This window comes from Anser anser (genome assembly GCF_964211835.1).
Source record: "Anser anser genome assembly, chromosome: 3".
NCBI classification, from domain to species: Eukaryota; Metazoa; Chordata; class Aves; order Anseriformes; family Anatidae; genus Anser; species Anser anser.
In genome coordinates this window covers 4,096,846-4,117,305 of record NC_139722.1, presented here as the reverse complement: position 1 = coordinate 4,117,305, position 20,460 = coordinate 4,096,846, and the positions used below count along the sequence as shown (strand labels likewise).

At 40.8% G+C, this 20,460-nt stretch overlaps 1 protein-coding gene across 6 annotated transcripts in view; it reads right to left on the bottom strand.

Annotated features, from left to right (window-relative positions):
- The window catches only part of PKHD1 (PKHD1 ciliary IPT domain containing fibrocystin/polyductin), a 266,267-nt gene that overhangs the window by 112,013 nt on the left and 133,794 nt on the right, over positions 1–20,460 (bottom strand). For all 6 annotated transcript variants that reach the window (XM_083828669.1, XM_083828668.1, XM_083828667.1 and 3 more), the window contains 4 exons: positions 19,557–19,656; positions 17,563–17,697; positions 14,394–14,529; positions 12,467–12,713 (listed from right to left, as the gene is read on the bottom strand). In XM_083828669.1, the coding sequence (XP_083684795.1) occupies positions 12,467–12,713; positions 14,394–14,529; positions 17,563–17,697; positions 19,557–19,656 (618 nt within the window). The remainder of the gene's footprint in view (positions 1–12,466; positions 12,714–14,393; positions 14,530–17,562; positions 17,698–19,556; positions 19,657–20,460) is intronic.

The following is a 20,460-nucleotide window of genomic DNA, read 5'->3' as shown; positions in this document are numbered from 1 at the left end:
GTTTTATTAAGGCTGAAGGTGAGAAAATCCTGTATAATTAAAAATGCTGCACTGTGCCTGGCTCAGCATGCAGTACAAAGCTGGGGCTGCTGCAGACTGATGAAAGACTTCATAAAGTGGGTGAACATTTAGTACAGCGTGTCTGCTGAGCATCCAAATGAGAACTCAACACCCTTTTTCACTAGCTCTTTCCTCTTCTAATTCCTATCCAATCTAGTCAGAGGAAAAACTTCCTGAAAATATCACCAATAGCAATGATATCCTGAATGGCTAAAAACCCTTTAAAATTAAGACAGCTGGGGGCCGTTCTCTACTAAAAATAGCAAATAACGCAGTGAGGCTGGAATGGATATAACTACCTGCCTTGAGTATGGCCAAAAATTTACACTGCTTCCTCCCCAGGTACAGACTCCATCTTTTTCCTGCACATACACTTTTTTTCAAATTATGCTAAACTGACCTTGATTTTTGAGCTTCTAGCCAGATTAACTTCTTGCTAGTACTACTGTGAGTTTCCCTAAGATACAAGGCTGTGTAATGTAATGTGTAAAAATACAGAATACTCTGCTTTCAGGAATTCATTTGTTGAAGCCAACAAACTGCGTGAAGAAAAGGATAAAGATGAAAGGCCGCTAACCTTTCTGATGTTCAGGTATTGAACATCGTCTCTGCATGTCTGATCATAAGCTGTTTTAAAACAAAGATTTTAATTCCAATCCTCAGCATCTTGCATACTTGCAACAGCTCTTGAAACAAATACAAACTATGGTTTAAACTATGTTCTGGTTAGCTACACAGCGCTACTGCTCCACATCTGGAACTTGACTGAGAAGGTCTTTGAGCAGCTTCCAAAGACAGCATAGAAGGCCTTACTGACTTATAAAGCAACACAGATGGACTTATTTTGTGAGTGGATCATGCCACTCACATTAAATATCAACAGAGAAAAAGTAGCCTATGCTTCAAGACCGAAGGTGATAAAATACTGTTTCACTCAAATTGGTACACGACACCCAGGCCCATGATATATGAAAGACATAGGAAGAGTGAAGTCACGGCAGCTGGAATTTACCTTTTTTAATTTTAAGCATTGAACTACGGTCATACCTGCTCCCTCTAGAGGCAACAAGGAGCATCAAGCTCCTCCAGAGGATGTCAGATGTGAGGTGGGCTAAAACGTTCTCTGCAGCTGCTTTTTCTCCATGACCTGAATGAATTTGTGCAACAAGACTTCCACATGAGAAATCACATTCTGATATCAAAAGTCAGGAAGAATAAATCCTAGCCTAAGAACCTCCTCCCTGTCTCCTTACTGCACGTACATGCACAGACTGCCTAAGCTCGTCTGAGAATTTGATGCATCTCATTGTGGCACCCTTCTCAGTAGAAACTGGCAGAGATTATTTCCTATCCTGAGCATAATCCCAGTTGGTTTGCAAAGGGATTAATGTGAGGCTGGCTAAATCACTACAAATACAGGAGGAACTCTGATGGCAGCATCCACAATTCCTGTTGAACACTTCCCATTCTAGAAAGGGTTTTACCCCATCATCACCAACATCTCCCATCCCATGCCCCCACAGTACTAGAGCTGCTTGTAAGAAAATTGTGGTTTCAGCTGCAAAACCACAACTCACAAGTTTTTTCCTACTTCTTGCATTTCTACATATTATGCATGGGGAATTGATAGGGATACATGCCCTAGGACTGCAGATCATTCCCAGCAGAGGAGAAGCCTTGCTGGCTTGCCAGGGTACCCTGGGGCCATGATTCTGCCATAAAGATGAATGCCGCAGATTTACGCATGAATCAAACGCTGCTGCAGGATCAAGGCAAGTTGACGATTTCACCTTTAGTCCACTTAGTCAGTTTTGGCATTTGAGCTGACAGTGAGCTAAAAATAAAGTCTTTTTATTGTATCTGAAACGGTATTTCTAACTATCAGAATATCTGCTCTCAACTAGATATCCTAGAATCATCCAGGATAGAAAAGACCTCTAAGATCACCTAGTACAACCTTTAACCTAGTAATAAAGTCCACCATTAAACCATGCTACTAAGTTCGAAAGCTACACGTTTCTTGGAGACCTCCAGGGATGGCGACTCAACCACTTCCCTGGGCAGCCTGTTCCAATGTCACACAACCCTTCCAGTAAAGAAATCTCTCTTAATATCCTAAACCTCCCTTGGCACAACTTGAGGTCATTTCCCCTTGTCTTATCACTCGATGCTTGGGAGAAGAGCCCCTCTTAGCATATTACTCAGTGCTTTAGACTGGATACAGCCCCCTTATTCAAGACATGCAATGCTAAAGTTCGTGTCACCTTGCAATTTGACTTTTGGTACATGTTATTTTTGTCCCAGCTCCCCCTTGCTGCTGCAGAGACAATAGAAAAATACTGTAGCAGTTGTCTTGGAGGAGGGTTGCTTGCAGATTTTTTTTTTCTCTTTTAAAATCAGGGTGGTTTTTTTTTTTTTTTTTTTGCTATTCTGTTGCCTGTCACTTTGGCAAAGGGCTTTCTGATTACCCAGAAACATTCAGCTGAGCAACAGCAGTGGGAAACAGGGGAAGTGTGAATCAGCAAAGAATCACTCAACCAGAAGATATTGGCAGACCAATGAAACTGACTGGAAGGAGTTTATAAGGCTTAAACAGCTTTCGTACTACTAATAAACCTCCTCTTATAGGCATTAACTGGACCAGGATATTAGGCTGCTAATTAAGCAAGTAAATGACAAGCACATTATTGCCACAGTTATCAGCACCTGCACAGGTATTCAAGAAAACATTTTTAGCAGCAGTGGCATACCAAATATAGTGTGGTGCAACATTAAACTCTCCTGCACACCAGGAATTGCCTGATTGAGTTACAAAGGTGTATAATGCCACAATAAGTGACAGAGACTCTGATGCATCCTCTGTGCAGTATAGATCCTTGCTTTTTTGCTCTTTACTCTTTTTGTTCTTCATTGCTGGAGAAGTCTGATGAGACTGCTTTGACCACTCATCTCGGGGACTTCTTCCCAGTACTTCCAAGAAGCTATAAAGACAGAGAAGAAAGCCAGGAAGGGGCAATCCTGCTGGGGTACAAGGAGGGATACAAGTCCACTGATTTGTCTGTAAGAAATTTAGGATGCCACACTAGCCTGGCAGACTCCCTGACTAGTGAATGCAATGCGAATCCAAGATAGTTGGACATGACCTTGATGTGAAGTTATAAAGTCACCTCAAATAACTATCTTAAACTACACAGCTAACTTCTAGATGGGTACAGTTAAATGAAATACATCTTTCCAGTATTCCAGGAGCCTTCACTGGGGAATTTTCATTTTGGGAAAAAATAAATAAATAAATAAATACTTTAAGCCATAAAGCTTTTCTGTAGAGGAAAGCTTTGCACAGCTTACAGTAAGATAGTCTGGGTTCCCTGACCTTCATTCCTTCCTAGGAAGGAAAGGGAGACAAAGACTGCCTGGCATCTTACGGCCTGAAACCTCTGGGGTTTCCTTGCCCTGGAACGCTGTGTCCTTGATTTTCATGTGTCTTGCACCCACTATCACATGCCCTGCTCCTGACATAGTGCACCACGCCAAAAAATAAAAATAAAAAAAAATTGGGGGCACCTGAAAAACTCTGCAACTCTGCACAGAAAACTTGTACAAGGAAACAATGAGCCTGATACTACATTCTCCTTGCAAGGATGTCAGCAGGCTTGTTTTTTTCACCTATATGCCAAACAGTCACCAAAATGGAAGCATCCTACTAATGGAATTACCAGCCACAATTAGCACCATTTCCATTTGCCCTAAATAGCCAGCGATTTCACTGTGCCCTAAATAGCCACCAATCTACCTCTCCTTAATGTTAATGAAGCAGAGAAGCGCTCGCACACGCGAGTATTTCTAATTCAGAGGATCTGAGGGAGCCTGCACGCATCATTAACATGGAGAGCTTCATTATCAGAGGAAAGAGCCTTCCCCTGAACTTCCCCTGGCTTTATTTGAAAGAAACTAGGAGGCAATGGTCTTAATGCAAAATTAACCCTCGCTTTAAACTGCTGGAAGCCTTTACAAACTGTAAGGGGAAAAAAAGGATGACTCATTGAAAAGGCTGTATTTTTATATTGAAGCAGGTTTCAATTAAGGAGCAATTTGCTCTAGAAATATGGCAGGATTGCTAGATAGGACTTTACAGTCTGAGTAACAATTTACCAATTGTAATCATATAAACTGTTATGTAATTTAGCTCAAGTGCATTGTGCAGAACTGTTCAACATAGATGGCCCACAAAGGATTTGTTAAACCAATCAACAACATCAAGCAGAACAAATATTAACTCTCCTGTTTATGTTTACCATTAGCTTACTTATCCTAAGGGTCCATATCTGTGTGTATGAAGGCAGACGCTGTGTTTAGCTCTAAATGCTTTCTGTTTGATACATTTGTGTAATAATCCATTATGATTATCCCTCTCCTAAAACAGGAAACAACATAGCATCTAACTTCAAATGGGACACCAAATGTTTATATCAACAGTCCAATTTATTGTTGGCCAAATGGAGGCTAATTCCAAATTATAGCCATACCAAACACTTTACAGGTTTGATGCTAGTCCCAAGAATGGTTCATTTTACTTTAATTGCCAAGAATCAGAATTTTCACTGCTTTCAGTAAATGCATACATCTTTGTTGAGGAAGGACTTGATTCAAATCTGCCTTGTATTAGGAATCCTTCCCATCAACGAGTTTTTGCAAGCAGGGGTCATTTGGAAAGTAACTAGATTGTTGTCCCCGATCCTGAGCAGCCTCTATGGAATAGGCCTTCTGAATTTGAAGTGAAGAAGAGTTGAGGTGATCTCCCAGGAGCAGAGAGTGTTGTGAATGACAAGCTAAGAGGGCTTCTTTTAAGCCAGCTTTTGAGTTGGCTACTGCTGGCTTCTACCTAAGTCATCCTTGTTCTTAAATCGGTTCCCCAGCTTCTACAGTTTACAGGCTGATATTTTAAGGAAAACTAACATTGGGTACAAATTCTGAGCTGTAACGTGGCTGGTAAGCAAGCAGTTCAAACATATTTGCACTGTAAGTGTAGCAAAGACAACTGATGCAAAGATGACAACTTTGTCACCCCATTTATCCCACATAAGGTAAGGGCTCTGAAGCACCCAACATGGATTTAAAGATTTGGATGCACATACTTTGGTCATGTTTTTACTGCACCTCTATTGCCCACTCAATCCTCTACAAATTCATAAGATCTTACGACTAACAGTTCTTTGGTATGATAGCGTGTTCCTGCTGGCAGACATAGCTTGGACCTATCCATCCCCTAAGAACATCCCAACAGCTAGCCAACATTTTCCTTGCAAGCAAAGAAAGTGTAGGGCTATCAGCTGCCTCAATGCTAAATACTCCCCCTGCACCCAGGAACACCCCAGCCAATAGTCAAGCTGAGGGCCAGGCGTAGGGACACATTTTATCTTTTTCACTCACAAGCTTGTGCAGGATCTGTCTTTCTTTCCAACACCCTAGGCTGCAGGATAAATGGAAGGGGATCCTCTACTGGGTACCAAATTTCTCTCAGCTGCTTTGGTGGGATGACACAGAGAAAACTCCGAAGCTTAGCTGATGTGTTGGTTGACTGAACACTCAACAGCCAACTACCAAATATTTGCTTATTTTGCTTATCCACTTTATGTCACGGGAGCCTTGAAAAAGGCCGGGTTACGAGGCCAAGTGAGCGCACATGCTGCCCCATGTATGAATCCAGTCATGTACACAGGGAAGATATTTAACCAGAGAGCAACTGAGCATGTACACATCGAGTAAAAAAAAAAAAAAAAAACGGTGACAGTCAGGGTGTCTCACAGCAGGTGGGTGTTCATCTGAAGGCACCACAGTAAGTCAATATCAAAGGAAAAGCAAAACTAGAGTAACCATTTGAACTCTCTTCAAGACTCAAAGACACGGAGGTAGGGGGTATGCTATTCTTTTCACTCTAAGCCATCAGCAGCGCCTGGGTTTGCAGCAACTGAATGCATGCACTACAGGAGAGGATATTAGACCAGATTTAAGAATTAAGGCTATAAAGAAGAAGTTAATCTTTTCCTCTGCAGCAGATTAAGAAGAGGGAAGCAATAAAGGGCTCGAACTACAAGACTAGTGCTGAGCAAGTCCCAGGTTTCCCCAGTGAGAGGGGGAAAGCAACTGAAAAGGAACAAGAGGTGAACTTCCTTCTGGTGCGTGCGGTTGCAAAGTGTTTGGAGTCCCCTTTGCCGCAAGGTGCTGCCTGGCTGCCGATTATTCTAATGCACTCCTCTTGTAAAAATTATGCATAATATGAAGAAACTTTTAAAGTCACTTAATCATGTTATGACAATTTTTTAATGAAAATTTGTTTTAATATTAATAGAGACTCATATTTTCACTCTAATATGGGTAGCAGTGGCATTTGGAGCAGCCGTATCTAGCCTGCAGCCATGCTGTGCTGTGCCATGGCATAAGCTGTTCTTCAGACTACTCAATAACTTTCCCACATATAAATTTATAAAGACTTTTATAAGCTTCAATTACATTTTTAAAAGACATAAAAACCCTCTTTAAAGGGTGTTTAAGTGACACATTATTTTAACTTTCAAGTGGACTTCGTGGAGAAGGCTTTTGTTACAGCAATGCAGGCTTGGAAATGGGTCCCAGTTACCCTGGAAGTTGTTGGGTGAAGAAATTCAGGACAGAGAGTCAATAAACGCTTAATATTCTTGTCTTCTATAACAACAACAAAAAGGGTTCCAAGGGTTTTTCTCCAACAACAAATATGTATATATCATTTTTCTAAACACATTTGGGGAAGAAAAAAAATGTGCCAATACGTTATTGTACTCTAGAAAATTAAAGAGCACAAAGATAAAGAGTTGGGCTCTAGCTTTCAGTTGTCCACATTTTACTGTTAACTTATTTAAATGGTACTGGACATGCTTTTGGCTTGCAGCAACCAGTCCTATCCAGACAAATCCCATGCAGGGGAATGTTCCCAAAAGGTAGTGCTGATGCAACTTGCCTGATCTTTTGGAGACTAAGAAGGTTAATAACTTGGCTGTTGTCAAGACTTGGCAGTTGCCCTCAGAGTCAGGGAATGAACCTGAGGTTGCTGCGACAGAGGTAACCACGGTGTACCAAGCTGTCTCCCTCCTCTGTGAGCAAATCACAGAATGTTTTAGCTTGGAATGGACCCCTAGAGGTCGTCTGGTCCAAACCCCCGCTCAAGCAGGGTCACCAGATACCGCTTGCTTGTTTTCTGTCCTCCCTCCTTGCCATAACAGGACTCCCCTCTCAAAATCCGTTAACTGCCTTTAAGACCTTTAAGATTTTTGGATCTGGAGTCCAGTCTTTGGGGGATGCAAAAGCAAACCACCATGCCAAGCACCTCACACTATTTATTCAGGAGCACAGAGACCGCATCACCCTAGGGCAAGAGAGAGCTACTGAGCACAGCAGATGAAATGGTCTTATTGCTATTGCCTGAAATCTTCTCCTTGTACAGTGTGACATCATATCAAAGTGAGGATGCTCTTGTGCTAACACTTCAGTCTGATGATCAGCAAATGTGGCTTCAGTGCTTAAAGCTTGGACTTGAGGCTTGCATATCATTTTGCACCCCTGGTTTTGATTGTCCTCTGTTCTCCCAACCGCAGGGACTTAGCACAAATTGTAAGAACAATTAGGAACTAGCAACTTGCAGATTTAACAGGTCACGTACTCCAGAGCTGGTAGAGCACCACTGAAGGGTTATTTCCACAGCAATTTGTAATTCTTTGCTTATCAGAAACTGAAGAAACCCAAGCAACAGTACCCAAACAGTACTTTCATCTTTTTACTGACGTTAGATGAATCCAACAGACTGCATTGCTAGGAAATTCTTCCTGTCACCCAGCCTTTCTTATTCTGTCTGCTCAACCTCTGCCAATTGCTCCTAGTCATGTTTTGTTGTATTAATCCCAAACTATTCCCTTTTTATTGTGAACATTCTTCAAATACATCTGGACAAAATTCACCCTTTCCTTTTCTTCCCCACCCTCTCATCCTCATGTCACACTGTGGAAATTTTATTAATTGACTTGCATCCTTCATCCCCTCTAGCTCCTTTCACTCCCCACCCTGTTTCTCCACCAGGTCCATTTTGGAGCATTGTCTCTGTGACCGCAGCCTCCCTGACTCACTGCTTTGAACGCCAGCTGTTGCCTGCTCTGCTTGGCTGCCTGCTGACAGTCTTTCAACTTAACATGACAGTGATTTGGCTGGTAGGAGCTACTCACAAGAGAGGATCTGGAAGCAGCACAGAGAAGATGTTTTCAGTCTCTCAGGTTACTCTGGTGAGTACAGAGTCCTCAAGAGGGCAGACTAGCAGCTGGCTATTGGGACTGCCAAGTATCTTTGACACAAACTGACTCACAGCTTATGTAGGTGAGTAAGAAAGAAAGGAAAGGAAGGAGACTTGCTGGAAATAAGAGATTGATATAAATCATATCTAGGGGACTGGGCACCTCAGTCACTTATATTATCACTTATATGATCATATCATGGTGGTAGGGGGATGGTTGGACTAGATGGAGGTCTTGGAGGTCTTTTCCAACCTTAATGATTCTACGATTATCTATAACTCATAAGCAACTTACAGGGAAGACAAAGTTTAGACAAGGGATCAAATCACAATGGTGCAGATGAACTCACATTTGTACTTGCTCCTTACCCCCCTTTCAATGCAAGGAGGAATGATGTGTATTGAAGACATTACCTGTCACGAAATATTAGTATATATTGTGGCAGTGCCCAAACGGACTCAAATCTACAGGCAACATTGTGAGAAGCTACACCAACCACACATTATTGAGCAAAGAGCTCCAGTCTGTATAATCAAGGTAAACACAAGCTAGAAGGGGAAGTAGTTTGCAGAAGACCTTATGCATAAGTGGTCGAGAAAGACAACTAGCATAGTTGTATTTTTCCATCTAATCAATACACTTTGTTAAATCAGAACAATTCCAAACACTTAATTTAGTGCAGGCTTTTGTTTTCACTAGTTGAAACAAATAAGCACATCCAAAGCCTGCAGGTAGCTGAAAGTCATATAGTTTTCCACTTCAAAGGAACACATGATTTTTTTTTTCCTATTTGCAAAGGAAAAAAATATTTCTTCTAAAACATGAGTTATAAGATAGAAATGAATTAATAACGGGGCTCTGACAGAGCACTTCAACATTGCTGCCTGTGTACTACGAACCTGAAACGGCAAAAAATGGATAATGATTCAGACTCATACTTTGAAAAGAAAGTGAAACATTGAGTGGAGCACTGGGAAGGGAAGATGAGCATGGGAAGAAAAACAAGAGTGGTACTTAGATTACTAAAAATCCTTTTTTCTTCCCTTTTTATGCCAGGAATTCCTCCAGCGTAACGGAAGTGGTGGAAGTACTTGGCTAAGCAGTATTTCTCCACTGGATCCCTTTAGCTGCCAGCTGCTCAAAGGCAAGAGCAAATCCAGCTTGGGGAGGCAAGTGGAGCAACAGAAGTTTGCTGGGACAGCACTCAGGAGCCAGTGGGAAGAGCTGGACTTCAGGATTGGGTTATTACAAAGGTGGAATATAAGACGATACAAGTAGGAGGCTGAACTCTCCAGAACAATTTTTATGTCTCCAGAAAAAAAGAAAAAAAAAAGGTTAAAAGTAACATTCTGTTGCAAACTTACAGTAGGCATGGGAGTGCAAAGAGATACCAGCAAAGCAGACATGTAGCTTACATCATAAGGCATGGTTTTATCCGTACAGATCTCCTCCAACACAACTGTCTCATCCATTCATTGGGTATGTAAGCAGTCAGACACAGACCTGCAGCTACACCTCTATGGGTAAGCTAACTGGTGCTGTGACCTGTCCTTTGGCCTTGAGGCCACATGGCATGGCCTAGCCATATTCGTACAATCTAGCTTCTTCAGCTTCCAAAAAACATGGACACATACAAATTGCCCTACTGGAAATAGTACCTAGGTCATGTTGACCCCTAAATTGTACCTAGAAATTACTTGGGAGTGTCATAGCTGTCATGGGCCAAAACTGTGCCAGGAACCATTATGATCCTTTAACAATAAAAAAAAGATGAAACAGGGAATGGATTTAAAACTAAGTAAAAAAGAGAGACACACTGCACTTGTATATGCACAAACATTCCCTGTGCTTGCATACATCTTATTTCCCCCCAAACCACTGTAGAAGGCAGGTAGAGGAAAATCTTGACATTCAATTTAGGACTAAGTCACCTGTTTATTGATGTTTGTATGTGCTTTGGTTAACTAAATACCCATTACAGTCACTAACTTCATAGTAAGTACAGCCAGAAGCCCAAACAGCAATTCGGCTGACTGGCCCTTAAGAGAAGAACCAGAGAAACAGGCATTTGGTGTTGTTTAAAATGTCTCTAGGAATCCAAAATATCAGAGTGAGATGGCAGATCTGATACAGTGCCTGCAAGAGATCCTTGATCTTCTGCCACCAGAGTGACAAACAAAGTTATCACAGGGGATTTTAAATGTCACCAGACACCTCTGCATGGGCAACCAAATCAAGGACACAGGTTTCCATCAGCCATAATAGGACACATTGTCAATATTCACATGGTGACTATACATGCTCTTCAGGAAAATAACCAAGTTTTTATGTCTTAACTCAATTTGACTTCAATCATTGAATTTTTGGCTCACCTGCCAAATCATTCCCGTAATATTTGAGTGCTGAATAAGCTTAGAGAGCTATATCACAATTTTACTGTAGTTGCTTTCATCCACAAAGTGATTCGTTCATTTATGCTTTGGGTTCCTCCACCATTTAAAACGAAGAAATGTAGTTGCTGTTTTGTTTTGTTCCATTTCAGTCTATAAACAGTAGTATTATCACAAGTGCCCATTGAAATCAAGTGGAAAGTGGTATCTTAACTAATTCAGAAGAGCAATTAACTAGTTGTCAAGAAAGCCCTGCCTCCCACAGTAACAAAAGCTTACTCGTGAGTTTCATATCTCCCTCGAACCATTGTTTGATTCCATAATATTGATAGTGAGCCAATCATATAGACTGAAACAGATTGCTTAGTTTATGAGCCTGTGTCAACCTATTAAGGTTTGATGATCTGAACTGACTACATGTACCTCACAGAAAGCAAAGAACAGCATAGAGAAGCTGTGGATGTCCCATCCCCAGAGGTATTCAGGACCAGGCTGTATGAGGCCCTAGGCAACCTGATCTAGTGGGTGGCATCCCTGCCCATGGCAGGGGGTTGGTACTGGGTGATCTTTGAGGTCCCTTCCAACTCGAGCCATTCTATGATTCTGTGATAAGAGACATGGCTGCAACAGAATGGCAGAAAATTATCTACCAGAAAGTTTTCTTTTAATTAAATACATCATGAAGTTATTATATCTTCTGTACAATATGTCTGTTCATTGCATGACAGATGGGCCCATGAAATCATAAAATGCTTATGGAACTTACAAAGAAATGAAATTAGATGCCAGAAATATTCTGCTGAAGACATGAAAAACTAACCTATTCATGACCTCCTATCCTTTGGGAACTTTTAGGGAAATCTCTCACGATGAGTATAAAAGGAAACACCCTCAGAGCATGACTTAAAAAATAATTAAATTCAAACTTTTTTTCTGCATCTTATCACCAGTGGAGGTGTTCTCATGATCTATGTCTACTTTATATTTCAGCAGTCAGAAAATGTTGGCAAAGTTCCCAATTCACCCACTAAATCTCTGACTGTGGTTGGGGCTTGGTCATCAATCTCCCTTTGAACATCTGAGTGTCAGTGTTCACCTTGAGCTGGATTCCCAGTACTACAAAAGCCCATTTATATCCCTCTGGTAATTTGAAGAGGGACAAAATAGTAATATACCACAATTACCATTTAAAAGTCAACTTAACGCTGCCAGAACTGTCTCCAGAGAGGATCAAGACTATAGATAGAAAACCAGGGTAACAAAGATAAGAATCTTGCTGAGAACCTTGGAAGAAAATCAGGTTTGGACAGGCCATATCCAAATCAGTAAACAAAATAAACCAAAGACTGTCCTCTGGCCTAGAGGCCAAGTTGTATTTATAATTTCTGTAGCTGTCCATACAGCTAAGTTCCCTCATCTAAACCGTGATGACTACATCCAAATTGCCAGTTAGGAATGGTCCCTGTGCTGTCACTAAAATCATGCCTGGGAACTGTCTGGGCAAGAACAAGTAGTCACACCAAAAATGGTGCCAGAGATCATGTGGACAACAGCACGGACTATTGTATGCCAGTGCTCAGGCTTTTATCCTGACCTCATTTAGGACCCAACAAAGTGTCTTGGTATCATGTTTAGACACAGCAGCTCTCTCAATATAAAACATAGCAAGTGAGGTTTTTCAAAAGAGGAATGGTTACTCACAAATGAAGAGACATACGGTGGAAAACAAGGTCCCTGCCACAAACGCTGCCACCAGAAGCTTGACTGAAATTGGTACTGGCTGTGCATGAAGCCCCAAGGATGTCTGTAGAAGGGAGGAGACGACTTCCTTCTTGTCCAGTGACAGATCCATCAAGATCCTCAAGGATGGCAGAGTGAGGAAAGGGGAAGGACACTTGGTAAGGTGAGTTGGTGAAGGTCAGATGCTCAGCTCTCACTGTAAACCCACCTGGGGGGAACAAGCAGAAGTTCAGAAACAAAGACGAACCTCTTCAAGGTCTGAAGGCTTCTCTGGAGAAAAAGAGATTAGCATCACTTCACCATCACTTTGGAAGAATGTTTGCTAAGTCAACGAGTGGAGGGAATTCAGAAAAAAAAATAAAGAAAGAAAAAAAGAAAAAAAAAAAAGATGATGGTAGGAATTGTATGTTCTGGCCAGGTCCCACCTGCCCAGCATCCTGCTGTGACAGGACTTGTTACAGGCTCCTCTGATCCAGGTGCTGCTCTTTCAGTACCTTCTGAGTGACTCCAAAAACCTCTTCAAAAGTCCCATTGCCAAAAGTTATCATCCCCAAAACAGTAATACTTATAGATATTTTCTGCCCTGTTTATAAGACAAATTCTTCAGAGATAAGGGCTGCTTATCTGTGTGTGCATATGTACAGCACCTGGCAGGATAAAGCCTTGGCTAAGAAGTGTGGCTGGAGTATGTTTTCACTATTGTAACACTGACAGATACAGCAAGGAGGACTATTCAAGTGGGCTAAAGCATAGAAAGTTTTTGAACACATTAATATTTCCAGGAGTGTCCAAAAATTATTGCCCCATGTACCATAACAAGTCAGCTTTGGCATGAGTGTTCATGTGCCACACTTGTTTACTATTTGCCTATCATATTGTCAGTTGTAGCCTCTCTGAGTCAGATTTTACTATTCCTCTTGTCCTTTGATCTCAGTCACCTCCTGAAGTCTTTTTCTCTGTTATTGTAAGGCAGTATAAGTTTATATATAAATATATTTAAGAGGTAATTGCAGTTGGAGTGTTCTTCAAAGAGCCTTTGGGTACTTCTTCAAAGCTCAAAAGGATGCTTAGTTTACATATATTATCTTAGGCAAATTCACCGAAGGTTTAGGCTGGCCTGAGGTTGTAGCTTGGTAAAATTGTCTGAGGATGCATCATAGTTATTAAACAAATCATTGCTCTTGAAACGTTACATCCCAAAATGAAGAAGCAACAAGTCAAAGTATTAAAAAACATTCCAGAGTCCCACTGAGAAAATAAAATCAGTGCAAAAATAAGGCCACCTTTTTCTCAAAAACATGTACAATATGTGGCTCTGACTAAATGCTGAAGAACTTACAACCTGACCATGAGCAGCTAAAGGGTCTTGTTCAGCCTGCCAACAATGTCAGCAAAGAGCACACACTAAAAAAGGTAAGTATTATTGAGAGTTGTTGTGCATATCACTACAATCCTGACTCAGGAATTTTCTCAGTTCATCTGAGCTGCACAGCATGCACAGTATCTACCTTGAAGCTTCATATCACCTTCCTATGCCCCATCACCCTGCAAACAGGAAAGAGTTGTTATCTTGGTGTCCCAGTTGGGGAAGTGATGCAAAAAGAATGACACGTTTGAAAACTACGTACTGCACTGAAACATAGGCAAAACACATATGCAAATAACTCAAAACCTATCTCTGAACAACTCACGTATAGCGAACACAGTAATAAGATAACCGAAGCAAAACTGGGGACAGTCCTCTTCATCATTGCACAGGACAGGATTCAGCTGAAATCTCTATTAGTGATTGTCTGAAGAAGCTAAGAACTTCTAAAAATATGAATCTGAAATGGGATGCAGCCAAGGACTGTGCAAACGCTGTGAAATAAGTGTAAATTATACTCACCCTGCCCTCGGTAACAGCCAGAACAGGTCCTGATTGCTGTGCAAGTGTTCATATCAAAGTTCCTGAAAGCTGTGTTGGAGATGAATAGCTGGTATCTCTTGGGAGTTTTCAGTCCTGCAGACATGCAGGTTCCATCCTGAAATGAAGAGACAAAGAGCAATGGGAAACAAATCAACATGTGAATCTCGAGGTCTAAGGAGTCCAGGACGCAGTAGCTGGGAGACAAGGAGGTGACTGCACTTGATCCCCTGGTTCTGGAGCTATTTGAAGGACACTTATAACCTATTGCCTTGCAACCTGTGGCAAGTAACACCTGTTCAATTCACTATTTACATTACGCAATAGTTTTCCTTTCAGTCCTGGCTACTGCATACTAGCTAAGGTTAGACATCTGAAAGGAGATAGAACTGCACATTACCCGTGAAGAAAAAAATCCACCTGAAAGGCACAGTGAGCAGATTCATTTACATCCCTTTTTACTTTACTTTGTCTTGTCCATCAGGCAGGAAATTTCCATACCTTATAAAGCCAATTATCCTATTTTAGGTTCCAAGAAGAACCTGACAGCTGAGATTCAAAATACTTTTACATGACTGGGGACAGGTGGGAAAAATTTAAGCTGGACATATGAAAAGGAAGAGCAAAACACACAAACAATGAGAAACACAAAAATAAAACTAGATTTAACGGTGATTGGAGGTCATGACAGAGAGGATAAGTGCATATCACTGCCCATTTATCTTGGAGACAGGCTGGAAAGAAAGAAGTACTCTTTGCCAGTGGGTAGCCTGGAGGATAAAGAGCTGGTAGGAACATGTGATGCTGTTTCTGAGGCCAATAAACAGTTTTGCAAAACAGATCCCAAAGGCTATAGCAGAATATCAAGGAGAAATCCGCCCTGTGTGAAAATTTGGAATGAAATGGACTTTTAGAAATAGTTTGTCACTTCAAAGGAGTGGTGCTATCTTTAATCTCATTAAGAAGCAGCATCTCCATCACCTCTCTTACTTCGAGGCCAAAACACCTGGGATGATGGTCCTGGTCCTTGGGTTATCTTCTTCCAAGTCACTGCTAAGTAGACATTCCTAGCTGCTGGTAATAACTCGTTCAGAACTCTATGCTCTTTTTTCTTTTGCTTATACTTGCCTATTCTTCCACCCCTGCCCCATTTCTATCACTTTTAACGATCAGTAAGTAGAAGAAGAGTGTGAGATGGTAATTCCTCCCCTAGATTGTGTCACCTATCTCAGACCTTCTACTTTTTCAGGAAGAGATGGTTTTCCTCAAATGGCTCCACAGAGGCATTAAGTTGCTTTATGAAAGCCAGGGAGGGGCTGACTGAATATCTTGGAAGCTAAGTGAAGTTTTTCCCTTGCCTTTTACAGGCCCTGGATCCGACTCTGCCACTAATGTATTAATTGATCAAAGCTCCAATTTTGATATGTCCTGATATTTCCGGAAAACAATCTTGGCTTAAAGCACCTCTTTGAAAAACTGGAAGGGCTAGCAGAGAGAAATATCCAATGTTCCCATTAAATTAATGTCACAAAGTTTTAATTGATATTAAAGAGACATCATTATTAAAGGGAGAATTACATAAATTAAGATGTAAATTATGACAAGGAGGCTCTTATCAAGAGATAATCAAAGATAATCACCCCCCTGGGGTGCAGCAAGAAACAAGGCACAGCTGAGTGCCTCCAAATCTCTTAACAAGTACAGCATCAGAGTCCTTCCATGTATCCTGCACAGCAAAAACACACAGACATTTGTGTTTGAGAGAAAGTCATTGTGTCATTGGGCCCCTGTAGGACAGGAGAGGCTTTCAGGGAGGCCCTGTAGGACAAGATACTTTCAATAGGCCCGCTGCAGAGATTTCTTTCTGTAAGCTTCTGAGGAAAACTCATTTAAAACTCTCTTTCTGCTGGTCAGAGAGAAAATTAATTTTATAAACAGCAACAGAAACCCAAGCACGGAAAATGGGACCTCAAAATTGCAAACAAGCATCTGTGGCCAGCTGTAACTAAAATTTCTTCATCATCTATGTTATTAATCTATGTTATTAATCTGTTAACAACCTCGTAGCACCCAAAGGACTTTGTTCAGCTGCCTAAAGAAATAAGAGAAGATCGCATTTATTGCATAAATAAAAATGTTACTTTTTGGTGGCATTTTTCATTCTCAAGTAAATAAGCAGCCCTATGTGTTCCAGGTGAACCAATGATGGTATGAGAGAGCAGAGGAAACCAGATTGATAACTAGAAAAGAAATCAAACCTATCATTGCCCTCGTCATTCTCCATTCTCAAATCAGTAAACTAAACTCAGTTGTATATGGTTAAATGGTGCGTGCATGTTACTGAAAAAGATTTATAGGAATTATAAGCAAGGAAAACCTTGTTTAAACAAAAATTGTGATTTCTCTTAAAAAAATAGTTTCTGAGAAAAAGCATAGACAGGGAAAAAAACTTAATACTTATCTTACTACAATCCTCCAGCTCATAATTGAACCAAAGTATGATTTTGTTTTGACTTTTAAATGTCATTTTATATTCAAAAATATATGAATATACATTATAATATAAAATCTTTCAATGTTTCAAAATCCAAATAGAAAAATCAAAGACCTTGTTTCAAGTTTGTTTAAAAAGTCTTTGAAACTTTCATACCAAGATGAAAAATTGCTTGGAAAAAAAATGCTGATTTTTTCTGCAGAATGCAACCTCCAGTTTCTCAACAGCTGATGTTTATTCAGCTCTGTACCATCAGCTGGTAATGAATGGAATGCCTGAAAAATGATGCAGGATCCAGCTGATCAAATGCTATTTCTCTTCTGCTGCTGCCAGCAGAAGTAACAAAATCCCTGGTTCCAGCAGGCACTGATGCTGCAAGTTTGTCTGCTTCATCACCAAATCAGTGTCCCTCGCAGGTGCTGCTGCTGCAGGCATCATTTTTCCAAGCAGTAGAAGACAGCTAGAGGACTAAGCGAATAGATCAGTGCCCAAAACTCATCCTGAAGCTGTTTCTTTTTTCTCCCTACGTGTGGATTTAAAAGCCAAACTTTACCTAAATTGCCATGGAGCATGGTTGCTTATTTGTTTCCCTAAATTTCCGTTTGAAGGGTTGTTGTGCAACTCAGGAGACACTGAGCTAGTTCCTGCAGTGCTTACCTTTTGCCCAATGTGTCCAATTAAAAGACTATTAGCTACAGATGTGTTTCCCAGGCTTTCAACAATGTCAATGCCGAAGTCTGTGCAAGCATAAATCTGGAAACTCTGGAGTATGAGGTTGCTGCTCCTGAAAATCTATATAAAAACATAATAAAGGAATATACCAATACCAAATAAACCCATAATTTTAAAAGACTGTTGTTTATAACTGTGCTTTTCTTATAATGTAATAGAGAGGGTGAGAGTGCAAAACAACTGAATTTATATTTATTATTTGAGAATCTCCCCTTAATTTCTTTTTTAGCTTTCAATTAATAATATAAAAACTTACATTCTTCCGATTTGTTTTCATGTTAAAATATAAAAGAACAGTATAAAATAAAATTAGAAAATTGGTAACAAACAGGGTAAAACTGCTCTAAATTGTTCCCCTGTACTCGGCTCTGGTGAGGCCGCACCTCGAGTACTGTGTTCAGTTTTGGGCCCCTCGCTACAGGAAGGACATGGAGGTGCTCGAGCGAGTCCAGAGAAGGGCAACGAAGCTGGTGAGGGGTCTGGAGAACAAGTCTTATGAAGAGCGGCTGAGGGAGCTGGGGTTGTTCAGCCTGGAGAAGAGGAGGCTCAGGGGCGACCTCATCACTCTCTATAGGTACCTTAAAGGAGGCTGTAGCGAGGTAGGGGTTGGCCTATTCTCCCACGTGCATGGTGACAGGACGAGGGGGAATGGGCTAAAGTTGCGCCAGGGGAGGTTTAGGTTGGATGTTAGGAAGAACTTCTTTACTGAAAAGGTTATTAGGCATTGGAACGGGCTGCCCAGGGAAGTGGTTGAGTCACCATCCCTGGAGGTCTTTAAGAGATGTTTAGATGTAGCCCTTAGTGATATGGTTTAGTGTAGGACTTGTTAGTGTTAGGTCAGAGGTTGGACTAGGTGATCTTGGAGGTCTCTTCCAACCTAGACGATTCTGTGATTCTGTGATTCTGTAAATATCATGATTTTGATTACTTGAAAGAGTAATAGCGTAACATTAAGATTTATAGCAGAAAGATGCCTTGAAACTAACCAGAGGTACTGCTTGCAGTCACCTAACAGCTAGGAGACTGTTCCTAGAGCAAGCTTAGGGAAAGAAGCAAAATAAACTTGGTCATTAACGTATGCTGGGACAGTACTGTACAAAAAAAATTACAAGTTAGGTGGAGAAAATCACAAAAACATTGCAAAACTGTATCCTTTTGTTTTATTTCTTTTCATACAAGTAACCTTTTCCAGAGAGAATACGCCACTTTAACGCACTTAAAAATTGAACATCTTCAAAAGAAGTGCCATACGATGGGTTAGACTAGAAAAAATGCCTTACAGAGAAACACCTACAATCTCTTCAGTTTATCAAACAGGGGCTTAAAAGGGTCACAGACTCTGAGTACCAGTATGAAAATAAAATGTCATATAATAAAGTTGTGGGTTTTTTTTTGGTAGGGGTTACTTTTGTTTTGTTGGTTTTTTTTTTGTTTGTTTGTTTTTATCAGATCAAGTCATAGTGAGCTACAATAACTGGAAAGTGAAGCTAGACAAATTCAAACAAAAAAGTGCACATTTTTAACAAGGATGGAAAAATTTCCATGCAAACCATTAACCCTATGAAGGCAGCAGATCCTTCACCAACTGCAATCTTTACAAATATTTCAGATCCACTGGGAGGATTGTTTTGTCTGTATTATAGTGACAGACATACATACATTAGATGGTTAGAGAGTCCACTTCAGCTACCCACGATGATAATTTTTGTTCTGCACTGAAGCAGATTGCTTCTGCACTGAATTGTGTTTCTGGCTTCATCACCAAAACCTCCAGCTGAGGGGCACGGAGATACAGCCATGAGAGGTTTTACAGCAATTGTGGCCTATTTGCAGCCTGGAAGTCATTATAGATATAGTACACATCTAGAGACCAAATAATATTTCCTGAGCACCATGGAAGGCAGTCAAGACAAATATACCTGGGCTCCACCTTGGCTGCTCCAAGCTGTGAAGCTGTTGAACTGAACAGGGCCATTTGGGCTGTCTGGCAAATATTCTGGGTATACGAGCAATCCATGCCTGTGTAGGAAAGAAAGCAAAGGATACTTTTTCTTTACAGTGCATATATTCATGGCCATATTTTCCTATTCATCATTTGATATCTAAGATCTTATGACAGTTCTCTGCACAAGACTTTATCCTTTATTCAAAGACTAAAAGCTCAAGGATAGCAGTATTTATTTCAGGCATCTAATAATGTAGGAGAGTTTACTTGAAATTTCTTTTCAAGTATTTTCAGAAGGCGGCACATCAGGGCTAACAACCAGCATGCTGTACCCCTGACAGGCACTTGCTACAGCACATCCCCATCATGTTCACGAGCTTTAAACCAGTGTTGGCTTCAGATGAGTCCTAAGTGAACCTGGATGGATTAGTCCCTTCTCAATCTTGGATTCAAACAACTTTAGTACACTCTAAAACTATGTGCTCCTGACTGCAGTCCTTCATTTGATCTTCTCAGAGATTTTAAATCCAGAGTATTAGCCAGATTGAATCCATCCACTGACCGGCACAATGCCATTTTTTACCATGGTTTGTTTTAGGGAAGCACAGGCAAAAGCTGTAGTGAACAGCTGTTGCTGGGTACTACAAGAACTGGCGTTACTTGTAATGTCAGGCAGACATACAGCACCTTTCAGCCTGTTGGCCTGCAAAATGCTTATTCTCCATTTCAACCTACTTAATCAGAGGCTAAACTCTTAACATTGATTATTCATGCTGTTATTCTATAAAGCATCTGGAGGTAAGAAATGCCACTCCAGGTCATGTAAACCAGTGTCATATCTCTAATGTTGGCCTGTAACACATGTTAAAGGAGAGGAT